The sequence below is a fragment of the Nanorana parkeri genome, unplaced genomic scaffold (assembly GCF_000935625.1).
Source record: "Nanorana parkeri isolate BGI_ZX_2015 unplaced genomic scaffold, ASM93562v1 scaffold5, whole genome shotgun sequence".
NCBI lineage: Eukaryota > Metazoa > Chordata > Amphibia > Anura > Dicroglossidae > Nanorana > Nanorana parkeri.
Genome location: NW_017306273.1, coordinates 1,403,342 through 1,427,176, shown reverse-complemented (window position 1 = coordinate 1,427,176; position 23,835 = coordinate 1,403,342). Strand labels below are relative to the sequence as shown.

General features: G+C 44.4%; 1 protein-coding gene across 1 annotated transcript; it reads left to right on the top strand.

The window, feature by feature from the left end:
- Positions 1–374: 374 nt before the first annotated feature.
- NOL9 (nucleolar protein 9) lies at positions 375–23,518 on the top strand. The gene is made up of 12 exons (XM_018576972.1): positions 375–670; positions 1,269–1,488; positions 7,500–7,630; positions 9,997–10,132; positions 11,481–11,577; positions 12,630–12,727; positions 15,162–15,323; positions 16,246–16,537; positions 17,268–17,379; positions 19,144–19,321; positions 21,429–21,562; positions 23,417–23,518. Exons 1-12 carry the CDS (start codon positions 440–442, stop codon positions 23,516–23,518), a joined length of 1,893 nt encoding a protein of 630 aa, XP_018432474.1. The 5' UTR covers positions 375–439.
- The last annotated feature ends 317 nt before the right edge of the window (positions 23,519–23,835 follow it).

Below are 23,835 nucleotides of genomic sequence, written 5' to 3'. Positions count from 1 at the left end.
AAGAAAAGAACTTGATGCCTGCAGGACTGTAAAGCACTAAACTTTTGAAGGTTGGGTTGGGTCTGTTTGCACTTTTTTTTAACCTGCAGGCTCACTATAATGATACAAGGTGGATATTTATTGAGAAATGATACAATTGCTGTATATTGTGACCTATCAGGAATGTGTTTGTAACGTTACTGACAGGTCCGCTTTAATAGAGCCAATATCTTCTGATCACATGACCTAAATCTACTCGTTCTGTGCGTCCCGCCGCTGACAATGAGAAGGCGGGGCCTGGTGACGTACGGGGAAGCGGGACAAACAGTACCTGACCCTGGGAAACAGACGCATGTTTCTCGTATTGACCTACTAGAGATCGGGCACCGAGGGAAAATAATTGTTGGCCCCTGAGAATTATTCGCAGAGTGGCGCCTCTATTCTACACACACGCCAAGCTATGAGGCCACGGCCGCCTTCTGCCCGCTCCAAGGCCGTCCTGAAGGTTCGCCCTGGGAAGGGAGGCTCGTTGCGGTCTCGCCATGTCTGGAAAGAGAAGTGTAACATGGCAGCCGCCTCAGAAACGAGCAAAGCCCGGCCTAGCACCTCCCAGGAGAGAGCCCCGAATCCCGCCATGACCGCACTGCTGGCCGAGGAAGGAGAGTGTGTTCTGCTGCTGGGCCCCGGGCAGGTCTGTCATACGCATGGCCCTTCCCCCCACTCTGTCATTTAACAACCACGCTATAAGTTTAAGCATGGCCCTCCCCAACAACCGCACACACTACCCTCACCTGGACTACAGGTGCCAGCGTGGCCCCCTGCCACCCTGACTGCAGGTCCCAGCGTGGCCCTCTGCTACCCGGGCTACAGGTCCTGGCTCTCTGCCACCCTGACTACAGCTCCCAGCATGGTCCTCCACAACGGTTACAGGTGCCAGCGTGGCCCTCTGCCGCCATGACTACAGGTGCCAGCGTGGCCCTCTGCCGCCATGACTACAGGTGCCAGCGTCTCTCTCCGCTCCCCCAGTCTCAGACCTAAATGTACAGTATGTCTATGTTATACAGGATATATTGCATCACTATTGTGTACGGCTGGTGTGGTAGTTGGTGCTGTGTATAATGCAGCGGATCCGGCCCATTCCATATAGCAATAGACCATTGCAGGTGCTATGTTGAAATGACGGATGGTGCTGTCACAACGGCACCTTGCGGACATGCTCAGTGGACATGCTGTAAATGAGACCCTCGAGTCTATAAAGCTTTGCGTCTTACATTTGTTTTGTTTTCTAGAAGCTGACGTTCACAGGGAAATGCATTGTGACGTGCTTGTATGGCAGCGTTCAAGTCTTGGGCTTAACCATCAACTCCAACGAAACACCCTACGAGTTGTTTTCCCCAAATACGCAGGCGCCTCTGACAATCGAAGTGATGAAGCGGAAGAAGCCTGACAAGACTCTCAAAGAGATCCGCACGGAGGCCAAAGCCGTACTACGAGGATATCTCCCTCTAGGTCAGTGGTTCTCAACCTTTCCAGGCCCTGGACCCCTTGGTAACATTTGCCAAGTTGTGGTGACCCCAACTGTAAAATTTAGGGATGCACCAATACTAGTATCTGTGTGAGCTCTCAGGAGGCTATGCAGGCTCTCAGGTGGCTAGTGGAACTCTCTGTTGGCATCCAGTGCAGCCTCCGTGGTGCCCAGTTGCGAGCTCTGTGGTGATCAAGCACTCCCCTCACCCCTGCCTACTCCCCTCTCTCTGATCCTCTCCGGCCTCTGCTGCTGCCGTGCCATCTAGGAGAACTGACACTGTTACGCTAGGAGGATGCTGAGGAGCCTCTTACCTAGAGCAGCACAAAGCACGTGGGGACCCCCTCAACTGTGGGAACCCACTGAGAACCACTGCTCTAGGTAATATCTTTAGCAACCAGCAATGAATGTTTTATTCATCAAATAAAGATGATATAACATTTTAAAAACCCTTAGGTAGGGATGCACCAATGTCGGTGCCAATACTGACCATTTTAATGTTCTTGTCATAATGCCCATATACTGAGCGCCAATACCAGCGCTTCTTTTAATTTTTGAACTGAAACCGGTGCTTTAAACAGGAGCCCCCATTCACAGGAAGGCTGCAGAGGTCACCAGCAGGGTCCCAACAGCCTTCCTGTGAATTGGTGCGCCTGCGAAACCGACCAGGACCCCTGGTGATTAAAGTGTATACCCCCTGGTGAGACCCTGCACAGCCCACCTGAGATCTTCCGCTGGAGACATCAGGACAGAGTATGTAGCTTCATATTATTTTGCATTGGTGGGATTTGTTCCCCATGGCCCCTGTGTGTGTTGTAAAGTAGACACCACTCCAAGCTCGATCCCAGGATGGACTACAATCTCATGTTTATTGTACTAATTTGTATCCAGATTGTAGTCCATCACGGGAGTGAGTTTGGAGCTTTGAGTACTTTACAACACACACACAGACTCTACAGCCGAGTGATACACAAATAAGATACATTGTTCATAGTTAAGGTACCTGAATGTATTTTTAAGATTTTACTCCTGAGTTTAGTGTCCCTTAAGTCTTTCATGAATGCTGCTGCCAAATTCATCCATCTCACCACCGCTTAGTATTCTCCACCCCTCTTTGCCAATCCCTCCACTGGCTTCCAATAGCTCTGCGCATAAAGACTACCAACAATATACAAAGCCATCCACAACTCTGCTCCCAGCTATATCTCCAACCTCCACTCCAAGTATCACCAAAAGCGTCCTTTCTGCTCCTCTCAAAACCTCCTGCTGTCTAGCTCCCTTATCACCTCCTCCCATGCTTGTCTTCAGAACTTCTCCGGAGCCTCTCCCGTCCTCTGGAACTCCCTACCACATCCTGTCTGGCTATCTCTTAATCTGACTTCCTTTAGACGATCCCTGAAAACTCGCCTCTTCCACCTCTTCTTAAAAACTGTAAAACAACTCCTTCAATCAGCTCATGCCTCACAGTTATTACCTTCTGTATCACTTGTCCTTCTTTTTAGATCAAGGGTAGCCAAACTCCGGCCCTCCAGCTGTGGTGGAACTACAAATCCCATGAGTCATTGCAAGATTCTTGTGAAAAAGGGGATTTTTGTTCCTGCCTGGAGATCCGACTAATTGTAGTCACCCTATTGAAGTTTGCATAACTGCTTGTGTGTTCCGATCCGTAACCAGGTTAACCCCTTCGTGACTGACGACGTACAGTGTACGTCGCCAGCATCGGGGCTGTTTAAACAGACTCGCGGCGACTTTTGCCGCCGGGACTCTGTTTAAACTTGTAGAGCCGACTGTCGGCTTTGCAACAGAAGCGATCCTGGCGACTTACCTGTCGCCAGATCGCTTCTGCGTCCCGAAGAAGGGGCCGCCCCCCCCCCCGGACACCCCCGCCGTGCTTCCCGGGCTCCGTTGCCCCTCCTACGGGCCCGGGACCGGCGATCTTTGTGTCCGCGGGGAGCTGGGGAGGAGGTCGACGAACTTCCGTTCATCGATCCCCTCCCCGTTCTATGGGACCGGGAGCGATGCAGATTGCATCACTTCCGGTCCCTGGGCTGTCAGTTCTGGGCTCCTGCAGCCCAGCTATAAGCTATTGAAGTGCGATCTGCACTTCAATAGCTTATTTCCAGTGTAAAGGTGACACTGAGGGTCTTTTGGACCCCCAGCATCACCTTAAAGAGGACCTGTCACCACCATCTGCTATTACATGGGGGGGCTTGCAAGCCCCCCCATGTGATAGCAGTCAAAGTAAAGTAAAAAAAAAAAAAAAAACAGTTTTTAAAATTAAAATGAAATAAAATAAATCTAATAATAATAAAAAAAAATTTAAAAGTCCCCCGCCCCCGCGAGCACGCGCGTCGCCACGTAAACACGCGTCGGGTGCGCCTACGCATGAAAACGACGAACGCGCTACACATGTTGGGTATCGCCGCGCACGCCGGAGTGAGAGCAATAATTCTAGGGCCAGTATTTTGGGGTATCTCTAAATTGATGACCTGTGGGGGCTTTTAAAGTGTCTTTTATTGACTTTTTGGGGTACTGCAGTTTTTCGCCGTTTCACGGTCGCACGCAATCTGTAAACTGGGCATGTTGGGTATCGTTTTACTCGTTGTAACCTCATCTTTTATATTTCATTTAAAAAATGGGTAATTTGTTGTGTTTTGGGGCATTTAATTAAATTTGTCACTAAATTTTGGGGTTTAATAAGGAGTTGCGCTAATATTGCGCAACATAAAAATTTTCAACTACCACCATTTTATTCTATAGGGTCTTGGCATTCAGAAAATATATAATGTTGGGGGGTTTTACGTCATTTTCAGGCCTAAAATGTGGAATATAACATGGGTGCAAAAATTGAAAAAAAGGCCTCAGTCATGAAGGGGTTAATTGATACAAAAGAAAATGGGATTAACTCGTTAGAAGATAACAAGTTAGTAGTGGTCAATGTAGGGATCCGGACAAGCGAGTGTATTATACAAAAATTAATTTTATTTGAAGAAGATATAGAACATCACACTTAGCTCACTCACCACCATTAAAACTGAATAAAATACAGACAATCATAAATTGTATGTGGATCGATCCTCATAGGCACTTGATATAGATTTCACCGTAAGGAGTAATGACCGATGTATGGATTATGTCGGTCTTTATCCCTTTACAGGGTAACCCATCCATGTACCAACTTGCATAGGCTGTATGGGCTGGGGGGATATCCCAGATCTCCGAGACCCCCTTATGATGTTCCAAAAAGTGTTGGGCTAGGGGACTGTCTACGTCTCTTCTTTTAATATCATTTAGGTGTTCACCTATTCTTACTTTTAGTTGTCTTTTAGTCTTGCCCACGTAGAATTTCTGGCATGGGCATTCAATCAAATATATGACTTTACTTGGAAATCCACAAATATTAGAAATAGAGAGTGAAATTAAAGACAAATTCAAGGAACATAAAAAATTAATACTTAAACATTTAAATAGGAAATGGGATGTTATGTCACTTGAATCCTACTTGCAAGCCAAAATTATCCCAAGAGGTCTAAGGGAAAGAGTCATACCGGCGGAACACCTACAAAATGAACGCTTTTTGACCAAATGGAAAACACAGTGCATAGAACACGGTCTAACACTAATTAAACTAATTGTAGAAGAAGAAAGGCTGCAAATGCGAGATCTTGAAGTACAAATAAAAGAGAGCTCCGAAGGGTTAGAACCATTAAAAGATGCAGAAAGTTTCATGAAACATAATGATCTATTACGCAAGGAAGTAGAGAAAGCCCCAAAAAATCTGAGACAAATAAAACAATCAAAATTCCAGAGAGACATAGGAGACTGGGAGAGAGGGGACCCATTTAAACCTATACAAAACAGGGGCAGGAACACATCTAGATCAAGATATTCCACTAGTGGAGAGAGACGCTTTAGAGATATCTCCACCAGTGGAAGTGAAAGCGAACCCCCAAAGTCAGTGAGTTTTTTATTGGAAGGGGAGGTCCCCCCATACAAACAAAAAAAACCAAGAAAAATAGAAGACCAAAGACGAGAAAACATAAACAGCCAAAACATACAATCTCAGACCAGAGCCAGTGTGAGAACGAGGAGCCGTCGGACCTGACTCCATGCCACCCACTGGGGGACGAACAGACTAAAAATGTGATTAATCTGACTGACTTCCCATTAAATGAACATCATTTAAGCCTTTTAAAAAGAGGCCTATCTTTTTCCCCAGTGGATGGCATGGACGAATTTACCATATACAAAGACCTAAATCTATTCTTGAGGAAAGTTTACCTAAAATACATACACCAACTCAGAAAGACACCTCCACCCCACGGGGATACATCACAGAAAAAAGAACACAACAACACACCAGAACTAGATGCACAAGCTTTAAAAGACCTAGAGGACCTCCTGGAGGAAAACATCATATCCCAAGAACCCTGGGAAATACCAACAAAAAGGACCACCCGACTAAAGAAAGGATCAAAAACAATGACCAATTTTTTGAGCAATAGATACCTGGCCTTATTTAGAGAATTAATACATAAAGAGATTAAACAAATAGATTGAACAATAAGAGGCACAGACAACCTGAAAAAAACAGAAAGGGAAGCCCTAAAAGAACTTAGAGAAGCACCAGGGATAATAATTAAAAGCAGTGATAAGGGAGGAAATGTAGTGCTCCTCCCGGAGGACATATACATAAGGAGGTTAAAAGATTATTAAAGGACGAAAATACATACATTAAAGTAAGTGAATCCCCCTTCAAAAAATTGACTAGCGAGTTTAATAACAAAATAAAACATGCCAGGGAAGCAAGTCTACTTACACATAATGAATTTCACTTCTTAAAAATAGAAGATTATAATATTCCAACATTTTACATTATACCCAAGATTCACAAGAACTATAATAATCCCCCGGGAAGGCCTATAGTCTCAGCTGTAGGAGGACCACTGGAAAATATGGGTAAATACTTGGATTCCCTCCTAAAAGAAATGGTCTTACAGTTACCCTCCTACACCCGGGACACCAAAGATGTACTAAACAAAATAAACGACCTGGTAATACAGGAGGGTTCCCTTCTAGTTGGGATTGATGTGGAATCACTTTACACATCGATCCCTCATGAGTGGGGACTAAAAGCCATAGAACATTTCCTAGATGTATATTTTCCATTTATGGCGACTCAAAATGAATTCATTGTAGAACTACTTGAGTATGCCCTCGATAATAACTACTTTCAATTCTCGGGAATGTTCTAGAAACAGATTAGAGGCACTTCGATGGGAGCCCCATGGGCCCCGTCCTATGCATTTCTCCATCTGGGCCTATGGGAACAGGAGCTAGTATACAATCATCCTCTATACCTGAGCCACGCAAAGACGTGGCTCAGGTATATTGATGATATACTGGTGTTGTGGAGCGGAGGTGAAGATCTACTGACATCCTTTGTTAAGGACCTGAACATTAATAATAGAAATCTAAAATTCACGTACACTCAAAGCAATACACAATTCACAGACATGATTTCTGGAGAGAGATGCCTCATGGGATTTGTAGTTTCACCACAGCTGGAGGGCCGGAGTTTGGCTACCCATGTTTTAGATTGTAAGCTCTCACGAGCAGGGTCCCTGTAATCCTTTTGTATAGTATTATATTGTAGTTGTACTGCCTCCCCATATGTTAAACATTTGTCGCCCTCTGCTTCTCTTATCAAATCATGGCTTCAGATACTAGGAGACACAAGCCTTTTTAGATTGTAAGCCCTCAGGGACGGGGCCCTCCTTACCATCTTGTCTTAAATTGTATTGTGACTGTAATGCCTTCCTTACATTGTAAAGCGCTGTGCAAACTATTGGCGCTATATAAATCCTGTATAATAATAGGACTAACTGGGATAATAGTATTCATGGGATATCTGCAGTGTTTATTTTTCATGCAGTTGCAATGTTGTGTCCTAGTAGTATTTTTAACATCCTCCTTCTTTTTTTTTCCCCTCCAGATTGCAGACGTACGATAATGAAAAGCTTTAAATCATCATGCTCTATTTTACTGATGGAGCGTCTAGAAGACCCGACCACCAGCTACATTATGACTCATTCAGAGTACGCCAACATCTTTTTTGCTAAACTGGTACGTGAGAGCAGATGATCTTGTGTGTGTGTGTACAGAGCTCAGGTGCTGGCATAGTGCTGAGACTGTGCTGCGTAAAGCAACCACAATGGAGAATATTTTATTCAGTAGGATAATTTGAAGAATTTTCTATTTAAAGAAAAAAATTTGATTTTGCAGGAAGACAATTGTTTGGACATATAATTGCTACACGAGGCATTTTGTAATCTTCGTGTATATCTCCCTATTCAGTCCAATATGCGAAAACCCCCACCATATGGTTGTGTTCCCATTCACGCAACATACCCCCAAAATATCTTAATTTCTTGGAGGAAGTCTTTGGGCAGACTGCAAGCTCACCTGAAAGATCTTCGATCTTAAACCCTTTGTTAAGCTGGCCTTACACCTATAGATTATCTGCGGATTTTCTATGGTTAGATGGAAAAAGTGCAACAGATTCCTCCATCTACGCTAAACTGTGTGGCTGGAGAAATCTCCCGCTGGGCCAAGCTTCAGTATTTTGCTAGTCGTCCCCGCTGGCTCTCAAAATACCTTTATTTAAAGAAAAAAATTTGATTTTGCAGGAAGACAATTGTTTGGACATATAATTGCTACACGAGGCATTTTGTAATCTTCGTGTATATCTCCCTATTCAGTCCAATATGCGAAAACCCCCACCATATGGTTGTGTTCCCATTCACGCAACATACCCCCAAAATATCTTAATTTCTTGGAGGAAGTCTTTGGGCAGACTGCAAGCTCACCTGAAAGATCTTCGATCTTAAACCCTTTGTTAAGCTGGCCTTACACCTATAGATTATCTGCGGATTTTCTATGGTTAGATGGAAAAAGTGCAACAGATTCCTCCATCTACGCTAAACTGTGTGGCTGGAGAAATCTCCCGCTGGGCCAAGCTTCAGTATTTTGCTAGTCGTCCCCGCTGGCTCTCAAAATACCTGAACAATGCCTGCATCCAATCAGATTGTTCAGGTGCTTTGACAGCCAGCCGGGCCGACTAGCAAGATACTGAAGCTTGGCCCAGTGGGAGATTCCTCCATCCACACAGTTTAGCGTAGATGGAGGAATCTGTTGCACTTTTTCCATCTCACCATAGAAAAGCTGCAGATAATCTATAGGTGTATGGCCAGCTTTTTGGACAGACAGTTCAAATCTAGTTTACGAACGACAATGAGATCTGACAGCACAGTACAGATGGGGTTAATAATGGTAAACCTTAACCCCCCTTTAACATTACATAGAATGTGAAAACTGCAGATTTCAGAAAATTTAAGCATCAGTTTTTAAATATTTAGATAATGCTATGTGAATGTAAGCGTACCAAATATGAAGTAGGTGTTAGGACTAGTTTGCACCAGCCCCAGTGCCTTCCGGCCTGATTCGGTGCTTTAACACACTGGATTGAATCCTGGCCGGTTCATTGCGTTTGAGGGGGCATGGCAGTGCATTGAAGTCAGTGGCACCGCAGCCACGCTGCACGGTGCAATTGCCTGCATTCCGGTGCGGTCAAAAAATATGCTGTGAACTAGCGCTTAAAGCCGATTACTAGTTAAACCGCTAAATACAAGTGAAACACATATGAGAGCTGTTTTACCTGCCAAAGGATTTGTATTTCTGCCTATTTATTGCTGAGATATACCTGGCTCTACCCTGCACCCAGCCCCAGATTTGACAGTGAAAGAGAAGCAACAGACTGATCATCTCATTGCTCTGTCACTGTGCTTTCTCCTCCTATCAGCATGTTGCTTGTTGGCACTGCAGCACAACTGATTGGCTCAGCTGTACAGAGTGTTACAGAAGGCTGATACCCAGTTCAGGTACTTTAAGTGCATTTTCTGAATGCCACTTGATGATTTTAATGAACACATGCCTGCATCAGTGGTGTTTTATTGTATTTATTTTTTAGGCTTTAAAATGACCCCGCCCCTTACAAAATAACGCGGAACTCAAAAAAAACAGGCTCTATACTTTTCTTAGTGTCCTCTGTGTTCAAACACCACCAGTTCAGTGCTCTCCAGCCACCGCAGGTATGCCTGTTCCTTTTAGGATGCCGTGCTCTCTCCCAACGTTGACTGGTATGTGGACTCAGGACCCATCTGACCAGTTACATATTTATCCGATTAACCGATTAATCGAACTTAATAATCGGCTAACTAATCGATTTTGAAAATAATCGTTAGCTGCAGCTCTACATGTAACGGTTGGAGAGCAGTGAAGCGGCCATGTTTCAAGACAAAGCCCGGCGGGAAATGTATGCGTATTTCCTTTCTTTTCCTTTTACATGGCAGGAAGGATGCGGGTGGTGCTCCGTCACCGAGACTTGCCACAAAGGTGATGCATGCTAACAATCTAATCTTGTGTTTCTACAGAGTGAAAAGTATTCCTCCATGTTGGATGACACAGTCCTACAGTCTGTTGGAATTGAGAATCGTGATCCTGACTCGGGGATTGTCTTGCTAGAGAAAACTGTGTCTGCAGCACAGACGTTAGTTGACGCTTGCATTGGTAAGTTTGCGGCTGCCTTTAGTACCATTACAGGAAGAGGGAAAGTATTTCAGCTGAACTCCGGCCTCTCCTTCAGTCTTGCACAGTTGTACCGGCTCCTCCTGGACTGTAGTGGCTTGCTCTGATTTCACTGCATACTGTGAGCTTCTCATAATGTGCATTAGAAGTTACAACACAGATAGAGCCTGTCTCATGCTCTAGATGGGGGACTTGCAGCATCAGCTAGTTTTTTCTTCCCCAGCCTGATTCACTTTCTCTTGCTCACCCATTTTATTCATTAGGTTTGTTCATTTAATTGTCAAGGTTCAGCATCACAAGTGGGCATTTCCTACTCTGCTTGCAAATGCAGTCTGCAGAGGAAATCCCCCCCTCCTTCTTCCAACTGTCGTCCACCCATCGGCTTATTTTGATATTTGCATAACTCCGCCCAGGAGCCAGCCCACTGCTTACATCAGGGCTGAGGGCTCTTGAGAGGATTACTGAGGGCAGGGTGCTGTGGTGGTTTAAGAAGCCATGTACAGCACCCTGCCGGCCCCTCGCACCAGCCATGATCTGCCTGCATTGCATAGCTTAACATAGATAACAAAGTATGTAAAGAGAAAAGAAAGGTTTTATTTTATCTTTATATAAAAATGTATGCGCATGTTGAGGATGAAGAAAGGAACCAGGAAGGGCAAATCATAAGCAGAATAAGCTTCAGGTGACAACATTTATTGTGTATCAGGGGTGTGGAAATTTTAGAAAAAACTACTTGTCCAAGGACTAAAGCGGGGGCCGAATCTACTTGTCCTGATACAAAAACATAATTTTAACCAAAATTGTATTTAGTAGTGCTAAGAAGCACTTCTCATTGGTCAGTGCTGTCAGGTGACCGCGGTCACCTTCTGAGGGAGGTGACAGAGCCTGTCACAGCTCCACTGTCTGGCTTCGTCACGGCTCCACGCCCCAGCCACGTCATGGCTCCACGCCCCCTGCTCGCAGCGCTGCTCTCGGCGCTCGTTTAAGAAAAAAAACCCAGCCCTGCTACTTGTCCGTAGCAGGGCTAAAATAGTGACCAAACAACTTGCCCGGCGGCCGGAAAACTACATGTCCCGGGCGTCGGGCGATACGAATTCCACACCCCTGTGTATATATTGAGTTGGCAAGCTTCAAAAAATTCTCACATCTTATGTTCATTCTGTCAGACCAAGCAAGCAGAAGAGTTTTCTGTGAGCTTATCACCGAAATATATTGAGTTGGGGCTTCTAGATTTTGTGTTATTTCCTTGTTTGTTTGTAAACCAAAATTTATTTTGTAGCCGTGCTTCCTTACATTTATGCTAATCGTGCTTTTTTTTATTTTTTTGCAGAGGAGCACCATGGCTGTCCAGTCATTCTTGTATGTGGCCCACAAAATGTTGGAAAATCGACATTCAATCGCTACCTCATCAACCAGTTATTAAATCAGTAAGTTGCTACTTTCGTGTTTTCTTTATGCTGCCCTGTGTCATAAAAATGTTCACATGTTCTCTGTGTGCTCTGATGGTCAGTATTACTTTTGGTCTTAAAGTGGTTAGTTACTGGGGGTTGACAAACAAAAGTCTAGTTACTAAAAATCCTAATTTGTTCTTTTATACAGTTAGTGACACTAAACTCCGTTGTTAAATCTTAAAACTGCATTCAGGTACCTTAATCACAACAATGTATCTTTTTTGTGTATCACTCGGCTGTAGATCCTCAAATCATCTCTGAATTGGTGCTGACACTATCCTTCCTTCTGGAGGGGGGCTACTTATAGTCCCCATGGTCCTTGTGTGTGTTGTATAGTAGTCACAGCTCCAAGCTCGCTCCCATGAAGGACTACAATCTCATGTTTAGTTTACTAATGTTTGTTGTCCATTTTGGGAGCTAACTTGTTGCGGTGCCTTCTTTACAACACACAGGGACCATGGGGAACAAAAGTAGCCCCCCTCCAGAAGGAAGGACGGTGTCGGCACCAATTCAGAGATGATTTGAGGATCTACAGCCGAGTGATACACAAATAAGATACATTTTTGTTAATAGTTCAGGTACATTAATGTATTTGTAAGGTTTAAAGTAGAATTATGAGGTGAGTGCTTTTCACTCATCCTCATAGTTCTAGCCGACCTGTGACAATGAAACTGTCACAGGAAAAGCTCTAACCCCATAGTTCTCCTTTAATTCCTGAGTTTATTGTCACTTTAACATAAGTACCCGAAGTGTGTCGCTGCATCAGCTTCCTGTAATCCCCATTGCATGTAGAGTAAGAATCTTCAGACTGGTAACACTAGGGTTTGGGAGAAAGGGGCAAATCCAGGAACTCTGGAAGTTGGTTCTTAATACAGGAATCTTCAAGGGATTAGAAGCCAGCAGTCCACTTTGACCATCAGGGTTCACAGATAACTGCATTTTTTATTTACAGATAGATCATAGATCAGTCATTAAATATGATTCCTATGAAAGCATTTAGAGACAGCAAAGTTTCTTCTTTTTCACAGCATTCCATCTGTTGGCTACCTGGAGTGTGACTTGGGACAGTCAGAGTTTACTCCTCCTGGCTGTATATCACTGCTGAACATCACCAAGCCTGTTCTTGGTAAGTGTCTTATAGGTGGGCTTTGTTCCATTAGACTAAGTTCAAACGGACGTATATTTACCATAAGGTTGCATTAAGGGTCTTGGATACGTAACAGAAAAGGTGAAATACTTTACTCTTGTGGAGAAACTGCAGCTCTAGGATGCTTTTAGTGCGGTCACCTCAGAAGGACTGGGAATGTAGCCATGTGATGTCTGTTGGGGTTCAGATTGGCTGGTCTTCTCCTTTAGCATAGATAATGTATACCAGTGGTCTCAAAATACCGGCCCGTGAGCCGGTACTATGTGGCGACCGCGTACCAGACTTGCGGGAGCAGCTACACGGTCTGCATCTCTGTCGGATGCAGACCGCATAGCTGCTTCTGTGCCGACACTCGGATCCTTTGGCCGGCGTCTTCGCTAAACGCAGGCCGAAAGGATTGATTAGATTAGTAGTGTCTGCAGCAGACATTACTAATCGCCACTAGATAAACGGTGAGCGTGGCGCCGCTCACAGCCTCCTCCCTGCAATGTGTGTGGGGGTATTTTTTCATGTGTATGGGGGGTGTATTATTTTGTGTAGGTTTTAGTTTTTTCTATGTGGGGGGGGTGTAGAAAGAGCATAAGTGTATTAGGCTCCATTCACACCTGTATCTTTAGGTGCAATTATGGATTCCTGATTCCTGCATCAGGAACATGCATTTCCTGCATCAGAAATCCCATATCTGACGTTTAAGAGCGGCACCTGTCACCTATTCAAGTTAATGATCAGGTGACAGCAGTTGCATGTAAATGCCGGCACACCGCATGTAATGATATGTGATATTATTACATATCATTACATGCGGTGTGCCGGCATTTACATGCAACTGCTGTCACCTGATCATTAACTTGAATGGGTGACAGCGGCCGGGTGTAAACATCAGATTAGGGATTCCTGCTGCACGAAAATGCAAGTTTCTGACGCAGGAATCCCTAATTGCACCTAAACCTACAGTTATGAATGGGGCCTTATTGTGTGTATTGGGGTCCGTAGTACCATATCGCATATAGTTACATTTTATTTTAAAGGAGAACTATGGGGTAAGTGCTGTTCCCCATAGTTCTCCTCAGGGTCACGGGAGGACATAAACTAGCGTCCTCCCGTGACCCAAAGCTCAGAATACCGGGAGCTACAGCTCGTGGTATACTGAGACCGCCGCTGCCGGGACGGATCACAACATTACTGTTGAGATCTCCCCAGCTGCGTGAGTGACAGCTGGCTCTACCTATCTAGGGGAAGAGCTAGCTGTACCCTCCCCCGTTCGTTCCTCCAGTCAGCGCTGGAGGAGGGATCCCTGCAGGGACAGGGTAGATAAGTGAGGGAGTTATGGTATGCGTTCGCTCACTTCTCGATCTATTGAGTCGACGTGTGACATGTCGGCTCGAACTATGAGGCTGAGAGAAAATCACTCACATCATAGTTCTCCTTTAAAGTTTGAAATTTGGCGAGCGGCCCCCATGGGGGAGAAAAATGTTGTTGAGTGGCCCTCGAGGGAATTGAGTTTGAGACCCCTGATGTAGACAAAGACCTAGGCCTTTACATGTGACCATCACTGACTGGAGCCGGAGTAGAATTTTCTACCGAGGCCAGTTTGTGAAGCTTTATTTATCTATCCGAGCAATATTATTGTAGTGCTTGGCTCTTACACTCCTAATTCGGTAATCTGATCTTGGAGATCTCCACTTGGCACTGTCCATCCTAAAGCTGAACTCTGGGTTAACAAGTATAAGAGGCATGTGTGCTTTCTGCAGTAATCCAGAGTGAAGCGTTACCTCTGTGCAGGATCTTCCTGTAATGAAGACTGGTCACTGCTGCTTTCTTCTTGTGAAAGATGATGGTCTCATCTCCGCCCCCTCCTCTAGTTTCCTGTAGAGGGTGGAGCCTGCTGGGCTCCTCTTACAGCTCTGCGCTCTGCAGTTGATGTGCAGCACAGTGATGATGTCACTGCTGCCTTTTTTTCAAGGTGATAACTAGGTGTACAAATCCGTTTGATGCACACAGAGTTGATTTATATATCCTTTTGTGGCTGTTGAGGAATATATTTAAATGAACATTTTTGTGCCTGGCCTTAGACTTTAGATTAATTTGCAATGACCCCAAGGAAACTTATTATATATCTCATTCGTCCCTCGACAAACCACCAGTAAAATAAGACGCAGGCTTGTGAAACTAGGATGGAGCTGCTTCAGTGTGGTCAGAATAAACCTGGAAGGTGATATCGCTGAAGGGGACCGGCTGGATCATCAGGTTATTTACTCAGTTGTACAGATGGTGCATACATGACAGTCATTACCGTTTGCTTCGTGAGGGACAAAAGAAAGCCGACCCCTCCCCACTTTTGAATTTAGAATTTACATACATTTTAATGGCTGAGTGGCTTTTCAAAACCTTCTGTTGAATTCATTTCTTGTAGGTCCTCCTTTCACTCATCAGAGAGATGTGCAGAAAATGGTTTACTTTGGAGACGTGTCCTGTGAACAGGAGATGGAGCGCTACTTCGAATCTGTGAAATATGTCATCACTTGTTACAAGAGGGAGCAGCCGCTCATTATCAACACCATGGGATGGGTTAAAGGTCAGCTTGTTATTTTACTGCCCTTAATAACTATAGTCATTTTCTAACAACATGTGAATTAAGTGGGGGAGGAATTGTATGAGTTGAGATCTGAAGGGTTTACAGCATTTTTCTGAAGGTCCAGTTTGAGCCTCGCTTCCAGTAAGATTGAAGTAGAACTCCGGCCTTCCCTAGTCTTGCACAGTTGTACCAGCTTCTCTCCTGGGCTGAAATTGCTTACTCTGACTTCACAATACACTAGGAGCTTCGAAGCTGCAGCAAGTCTAAAAGAGCCTGTCTCATTTACTGACTGGAACACGTCCAGCATCATCTCGCTCTAGAACAGTGGTCCCCATTGACATGGCGACTAGTCATTGCTGCCAAACAACTGGCAGAGCCAGTCAACTAGTACTTCTGCCTGAACCCAGATTTTTCTTTAAGTGAGCATATGCACTGCTGATGCATCTACATCTAGAAGCCTGCAGCCAGAAAAAGCTCTGAACCACTGGTGGTGGTATGCATGGTATAGGACAGGGTTGGGAGAGGGATGTAAAATAGGTCAGGTGTAAGAGAGCCTAGATATTTACTTGGGCGGATGGGTTAGGTCGGGGGAAGGGGGCAAAAAGGATATGTTGGTTTTAAAGTGAACTTACCCTTTTAAAAGTTTCTTTGTCACATGTATTTGGCTTCTGCTGAGTTTATAATACACAGGTCAGAGGTCTTGTGACTGCCATATTTAGTATGTAGATGTTCAAATGCCTGTGCTTTTGTGATGTGTATATTCACTGATAGTCAAGGTTGAACCATATTCTGATCATGGAAATGTGGAGCGTTCTGGAGAAGCCTTGGCACATTTCTTAAAACAGAGACATCCCGCGTCTGGTTGGAGTTGCCTTTTATTATTTGTTTACAGCTTTGTTGTGGCTTTTTGTTTCCCTTTCAGGGTCTGGATGGCTACTTCTGCTAGACCTGATCCACCTGCTGTCCCCAAGCCACGTCGTGCAGATGGTTGCAGAGGGAGCTGACCGCATGCAGCCACTCACCCATGAGTATGTTCGGAACACCCCCGGATCTATGACGAAGCCCTGTTCTGGCGCCAAGTACAGAAACAATGAGTTGGACTCCTCCGATGAAGAAGGAGACTCTGCAAATGACGTTTGTTTTAAAGCGTCAGTAGGACACGAGCTTCTTCAAGCAGAGAGCAGTTTTAGCGGAGCAGGAGGGACCGAGACTGTGTAAGTCATTTTTTGTAAGCGTTTGGTTTGTGAAATTGGCAACTTAAAGGTAGTGATTTAAGGTATGACGGTCCTTCTAGAAGCCTTTATAGAACTGTAGATGGTGTACCAAGGCCATTTCAGTCCTGGCTAAAGTGTAAGTGAAAGCAGCCACCTGGATAGGCTGAGCATACGTCTGGATACTCCCAATGAGATCTCCCTGTAATAATTCCCGACTCTGCTCCTGTCCACCTGGGAGTTTTGGGAGCTCCTGACCACCTTTGTGTGTTCCAGTTCCTCCCATTACATTCTCCATAATAAAAAATAAAAACCTTTTCCAGCAGTCACATAGACTTGTCTATTGCTAGGTAGTCTTTAGTGGGGTGAGTGTGTTCCCAGACGGGGAATGTACTCCCTTCACTGATGACAGGCCAGCAATAGTGTTAGCATTGTTAACATTTGGAACAGAAGTGTCCTCTCTATTTTATGGATTGCCTTGGGTTCTGAACCCCCACAGTGTACTAGTCAGAGGTGAGGAGGGCTGCAGCTAACAATTATTTTCATTGTCGATTAGTTGGCTGATTCTTTTTCAGGTGAATCGAAAGGGGAAAAAATGAAATGCTGTCCTTAATTTACAATACACAAATGAAGTGTATTTTAAATTCAGCGCTTTGCAAACTGTTGGCTCTATATAAGTCCTCTATAAAAATGAACAAGCTTTTTCTCAGCTTTATTTTTTTTTCCCTTTTAGGCGTTGTCATGCCTGGATTCTGCGTGATCTTGCCATGTTGGGCTACATGAGTAAGTTACAGCAATTAGAACTGGAACAGATCATTCCCCTGAACAGCTTAGTACCATACGAGGTCAGTATATGGATCGCCTGTCGCATTACACTTTGCAGAGGTTGACTTCCTTTTACCTATCATGCCTACTAATAAAGTTGCATCTCAAAATTGTTTTCTATAGCTTCTCATGCAGTACGTCCATCACATGTGGGGGACTCCTTGCATATAAATATTTTTTTTTCTTGTGCTATGAGTTTCCCAGCAACAAGTTATCTCCGTGCTTTGCCATTTTAGTTGAAGGGAAACTGTTATAAAATTATCAGGTTTCAGACTATTCTGTTATTTATACAAAGATAAGTACAGACCTCCTGATTCATTTTAATATACTTCGACGGATGATGTGCTCTGGATCCTGGAGCTGCTTCTGTTTCCTTGTTCTTTCTCTCCATACGCCATCCCATTCTTGGCTCCTCTCTTCCATTCGCTGTCTTCTGCTCTCGCTCTCTTCCGTACTCCTTCACCAACCCTAACCCTCGCGCTCTCCCTCACCTCTCTCGCGCTCTCCTCTACCTCTTTTACTCACTTGCTCTCTTTTTTTTTTTCCTCTCACAATTGTGGCAGAAGTAGAACAATGCCGGGACTATGGTCAGTGCTTTTCCCCATAGTTCTCCTAAAGGTAACAGGAGGACACAAACTAGCGTCCTCCCATCACCCAAAACTCAGTATACCGCGAGCTACAGCTCGCGGTATACTGAGACGCTGCAGCCGGAATGGATTTTGACAATTATGTCTGGATCCGCCCAGCTGCGTGAGTGACAGCTGGCTCTGCCTATCTAGAGGCTGTACCCGCGCCGTTCCGCCAGTCAGCGCTGGAGGATCGGACAGGCAAGGGGGGAATCCAGTCCCTCCCCTGTCACAAATCTCTCCCGGCACAGGATCGAGAAGTGAGCGAGCGCCGGTATGTGTTCGGTCACTTCCCAAACTACTGAGCCGACCTGTGACAGTCTCATTGTCACAGGTCGGCTCCAACTATGAGGCTGAGTGAAAATCACTCACCTCATAATTCTCCTTTAATGAAATAAGTATTCTGTTGGGATCCTCTACTGCCCCTTAGAGAAGGGGGGGGGGGCACTGTGTTAACAAATGAGGTGTAAATAGCTGAGATTTAACATGAGGAATATGCAGAGCTTAGAGGCGCTGTAAATGATTGTTGACATTGGAAGCCTGGAGGAAATGAGTGCTGATGGATTTGCATAGTTAGGTTGCAGATGAAGTGCTTGTTTACAGGCACTTTGCATGTATAAAAAGCTATTTAAAGGGCATTTATGTTTTAGAAAGGGCTTATGTACTGTTCGTTTTTAATTCTCCTTCCTAATGCTGTGTGTATAATCTGTAAACGGCACAAACGGCAGGTACCACTGTGGAGGTATACAAGACCCTTCCGCAGAACATTGTACTTGTATAAATACAAATGTAGCCAGGTTACTTCTTGTTTAACTCCGTAGGCTGAATTTGTCAATATGTTGATGCAATTCAAATTATGAACAGGGAGATGTAGACTGCGGTTGTCCTATGCATTCAAGGATCATAAACATTTGATTATTAGTCTATAGCATTGAAGGTTTAGATACGCTTTGTCTGTGCACATGGTTTATCGAAAGCTGTGCAGTCCCTGGGTGGCTTGTTCTGTCATTCATATCCGTTACCGCTGATTGCTCTTTGCAGACATACACATCGCTAGCAATGGGAGTTCAAAAACCGTATATGAAATCTAGTTGTGATTGTACGGCACAGCGAGTGAATGAACCCGTATAACGTAGACCGTGTTCTTGTGTCTCCCAGGTGCCTTTTAATGCCGTAGCACTTCGTGTCATTCATTCAGCCGTCGCTCCGTCTCACATCATGTACACGGCCAACGCTAACTGGGTCGGCCTTTGCCACATTCTGGATGATATCAGCAGCCAGGAAACCGACTCGGTGATCCTAACACAGACGCCAATCTGTGACTGCCTAGGGTTTGGTGAGTTGGGACAGAGAAAAAATAATATATGGGGCTGATCATACAAGGGTATAAAACTGCTTGTTGGCCAATCAAGCTCCTTATTGAATTTTTCCAGAAGAGAGGGCATTAAAATCTCAGCATGAGCGGCTCGTCGCTTGTCTTACTGTTTATAATTTTTTTTTGTAACATGGCTTATCAGTGCAGTCATCCCTTAATCCAGAGGTGAGCAACTCCAGCCCTCCAGCTGTGCTTTAGCTACAAATCCCAACGAGCCTCTGAGAGTCATACCTGTAACTGTCACTCTTGCAGTACCTCACGGGACTTGTAGTTCCACAACAGCTGGAGGGCAAGAGTTGCCTAACCGTTGCTTTAATTCTTTAGCCTGGAATCGCACCTTTCTGTGCACATTTTACATGCATTATCAACAATCGGGGGTTTTCAAGCTCTTCCATTGTCCTCAATAGGCCCTATAATACCATGTCACTGCATCGAAACAATTGCTCAGTGTTTCGTACAGATTTGAACAAGCACCATTCAAAACTATGGCTAACCTGTGTACATTCACTCACCTGGGTTAAAAGGTGTCCATTAAATGATTCTGTGTGAAAATTCCAGGCTAATTTAGTCTCTACCAAGCAGAATATAATGTTTGGTTTCGTTCCACTCTCCATCTCTGAAATGTGGACAGCGCTTAATCACGTACAGTGTCTGACTGCTCATCCTGCATCGTACATGGTGATGTGGACACAATACAGCTTATGGATGGCCTTACCTTTTCTTTTTTTTTTCTACAAACGTGCATCTCCATACTATAACCATATGAAGCTGCGGCAGCTATCTTGAGCCTGCCTCCATTTCCTCTCTGAACAACTTCTAACTACAATCAATGCCCTCACCTCCTGATGTGTACTGTAGTTGCCTGCCACTCACAGCTGTTAGCTTTGTTCTGGATCATTATATGAGAAAACACATCCCTGGCATCCCTTTGGAGCTGTATTGCTCAAGTAACCGATCAGCAGATTGAACATCTAAGGTCTGCAGCATCTTGTGGCCAGCATGCAAAAAAACAAACCTATCTAACCGCTAAGGTTAAAAACAAGTTTTAGATTCACATCTTCTGTAGAATATGTGAAAGCCGCACTGCCTCGTCAAGGTACCTCCTATATAGTGCGGTCCTAACTCTAACCTATGAGAGTCTCCATCTTGGAGCACATGTAGCAAAAGATAAAATTGGGTGAAGGTTTGTCAGTTTTGCATGCTGGCTGGTGAGTGCAGGGAAACATTTTGCTGTGGTACTGTATAAAGCCCTTTTCATGTGCACCTTGCTTGAAAGCTGGTTATTAGTTGATGAGTGCGTTTGCCGTTCGTTTTGCTTGACTGATTTGGTGCAGTGGCACACTGGGGGTCTCAGCTGCCGTTGTGATGTGCGGGGTCCCTTGTGCGTCTCTGTGCCTTTTAAGGAGGTTGGGCTTCCTCCTGACAAACCTGCACCCAATATTATCTGTTGCTCCATGTGCTCCAAGATGGAGACTCTCATAGGTTAGGGTTAGGACCGCACTACACAGAGGAGCCTTGACGCGGCTGTGCGGCTTTCACATATTCTGCAGAAGACATGTATCTAAAACCTCTTTTTTTAACCTTAGCGGTTAGACAGGTTTTTTTTTTTTTGCATGCTGACTGGTGAGTGTGTTGGGAAACTTTTTGCTGTTCAACAGAAAGAAGCGGGCATATCTAAAGGGATCCCGGGGATGTCTCCCTGTGGCCATCAGAAAGCAGCGGGCACATCGAAAGGGATCCCGGGGATGTCTCCCTGTGGCCATCAGAAAGAAGCAGGCACATCTAAAGGGATCCCGGGGATGTCTTTCATATAATACTCTTGAAAGCAAATCTGAGGCATAGTGCTGTGACGTTTACAGAAGCCTGCCGGCCTCTCCCACCAATTTGGAGCAAAGACCAGGAGACAAACTCCATAATGACTTCATTGGGTCTTAAGTTATTTCTTAAAAACTGAATGATTTGATTGAAAAAAATATTAATTGCATGCTACTTTTTGGGGGGAATGAGGGAAGGTATTTTACACTTTAACATACAATTGTAAATTGAGGAGTTCTTCCTGTTTCCTCAGGTATTATTCGGGGAGTTAATGTAACGAAGAAGGTTTACCACATCCTTACACCCATCCCTCCAGAGACTCTGCGATCGGTCAATTGCCTCCTGATAGGAAACATATCTATACCACACAGCGTATTCAAGCGCCAGGTATTGTATCTTATTGTTAAATTATTACATGGCACATAATACCATGGCACAGAATGATTAGTGAGCCCTATTTATGTGTCTGAAGGAAGGGTGGTGTTGCTATAGAAACAAAAGTCTCCCCACTGTAAGAATGAGAGCTGTTTGCCGTTGTTTTTTTTTCACAGATAAGTTCCACAATTCCTAACAACGTCTGCCCATTACTGTGACTATTCTTCACTGCAGAGAAATGACTCTTAAGCTGGCAATACTCCTCTAGATATCTCTGTCCCCTGAGCTAGAGAAATCAATCAGATCCCCCATACGCATTATAATGCATGGGTGAAGAAATCTCCCCTATCCGCTATTGTATTCATCAGCTGCATACCCGAACAGTGACTGCAAATGATTGTTGGACAGTGACTGAAATCCAATTTTTCACCCTGGGCTTTCAACAAAAATCATCTGAAGTCAATTTTGTTGAGCCAGGTGAGGTCGACAAAGCTGAATTTTGGCAAATTTTCAGCAGGGATCAACTGACGTTCAAGAAGTTTATGCTTGGCTTAAAATGACACTTCAATAAGGAGTTAGATAGTATAAATGAATTCAAGTCCCTAAACTATTAACAACAATGTGTCTTATTTGTGTATCACTCGGCTGTAGATCCTCCAATCATCTCTGAATTGGTGCTGACACTGTCCTTCCTTCTGGAGGGGGGGCTACTTTTGTTCCTCATGGTTCCTGTGTGTGTTGTAATATAGTCACGGCACCAAGCTTCCCCCCCGGGATGGACTACAATCTCAATACAAATGAGTAAACTAAACATGAGATTGTAGTCCATCACAGGAGTGCGTTTGGAGCGGTAACTACTTTACAACACACACAGGGACCATGGGGAACAAAAGTAGCCCCCCTCCAGAAGGAAGGACAGTGTCAGCACCAATTCAGAGATGATTGGAGGATCTACAGCCGAGTGATACACAAATAAGATACATTGTTGTTAATAGTTCAGGTACTTGAATTATTTTTTAGGATTTAACTACTGAGTTTAGTGTCACTTTTAAACACTGCTGGGCTACTATTGGCACTCTAATCTTTAAACACCGGGGTTCTGGGTTCAGTTTGCCCCAAGGACACAATCTGAGCAGTTTTATATTCTGTGTCTGTCCCCTCTGGGTGCTCCAGTTTCTACCCACAATCCAAACACATGCTGGTTAAGTCAAATTACATCCAACCCAACTAGCCTGATGGTGTGTGTGTGTGTGTATGTGTCCATTGTCTAGTTTATTATGTACATACAGCAGACCATTAACCTAGGATCCTGTGCAGCTTGTCAAGCAATGTCTGTTGTGGAGGGTACAATGCCTAATGAACTGCACAGGGGCCCGGGTGATGGTCTGGTGAATGTACATAATGAATATCCTTGCGGTTTTCAATATGCGCTAGTGTTATAAATGCAGGTATTTAATTACCTTTGTGTGGTGATACTCTTGATAAAGCTTGATTCTAGAAAACTGGAGGCAAGTAAAGTCAGTATAAAGCAGCTTTGTTTCCTTTAGCAATGAGAGAAGCCTCAGATAGAAACTCTCCATCCTGACATTCCACCTACAGGCTGGTTCCAGGGTAGGGAAGCTGCAGGTGATATCAGAAGGCAAATTAATTTGCAGCTCAGGAATTGGGAGAATACCCACTTCAGCCTGAAGCTTCTCACACAGGTATTTCATCCGATTTCCCTGTAGTAGTCGCCTTTGCTCATCTTTTATACAGGATGTCTGTAGACGGGACCTGTTACTCTAGTTCCCTCTAGTGCTGGGGGGCCAGTTTATCTTCCATATCTAAGAATGTCTCTTCTCTCTCTCCCTTATTTTCCATGAACAGCCTGGCGACGTTCCCTATGTCACCTCGGAATACGACTTCTCCATATACGGCTCCGGGAAGATGAAGATAAACAAACACCTCAAAAGACGTGAACATGTCTAAGTGTTGAAGTCCAGTGTACTGCATTGTGTGCCGTTGTTTTGCAGCTATGTGAGAAAGTGCAAATGATTGGCAGTGATCCTGGATGGCGGGCACAGAATTTCCTCTGTAAATACTTTGTCTGCATCATTATTTCTTTTTTATACTGTTGGTATCTTTTGGTTATAAGTTCATTCTAGGGAGCTATCATGTCTAAAAAAGTCTTCATGCAAAATCCTTTTTATTGTATAATATGTACATAATCCTGTTTTGAGAAATGCGTTTGCAATAAAGGTTTGTAAAAAACAAAAACTTTTTTTACTTTGTGTATTTTGTTCAGA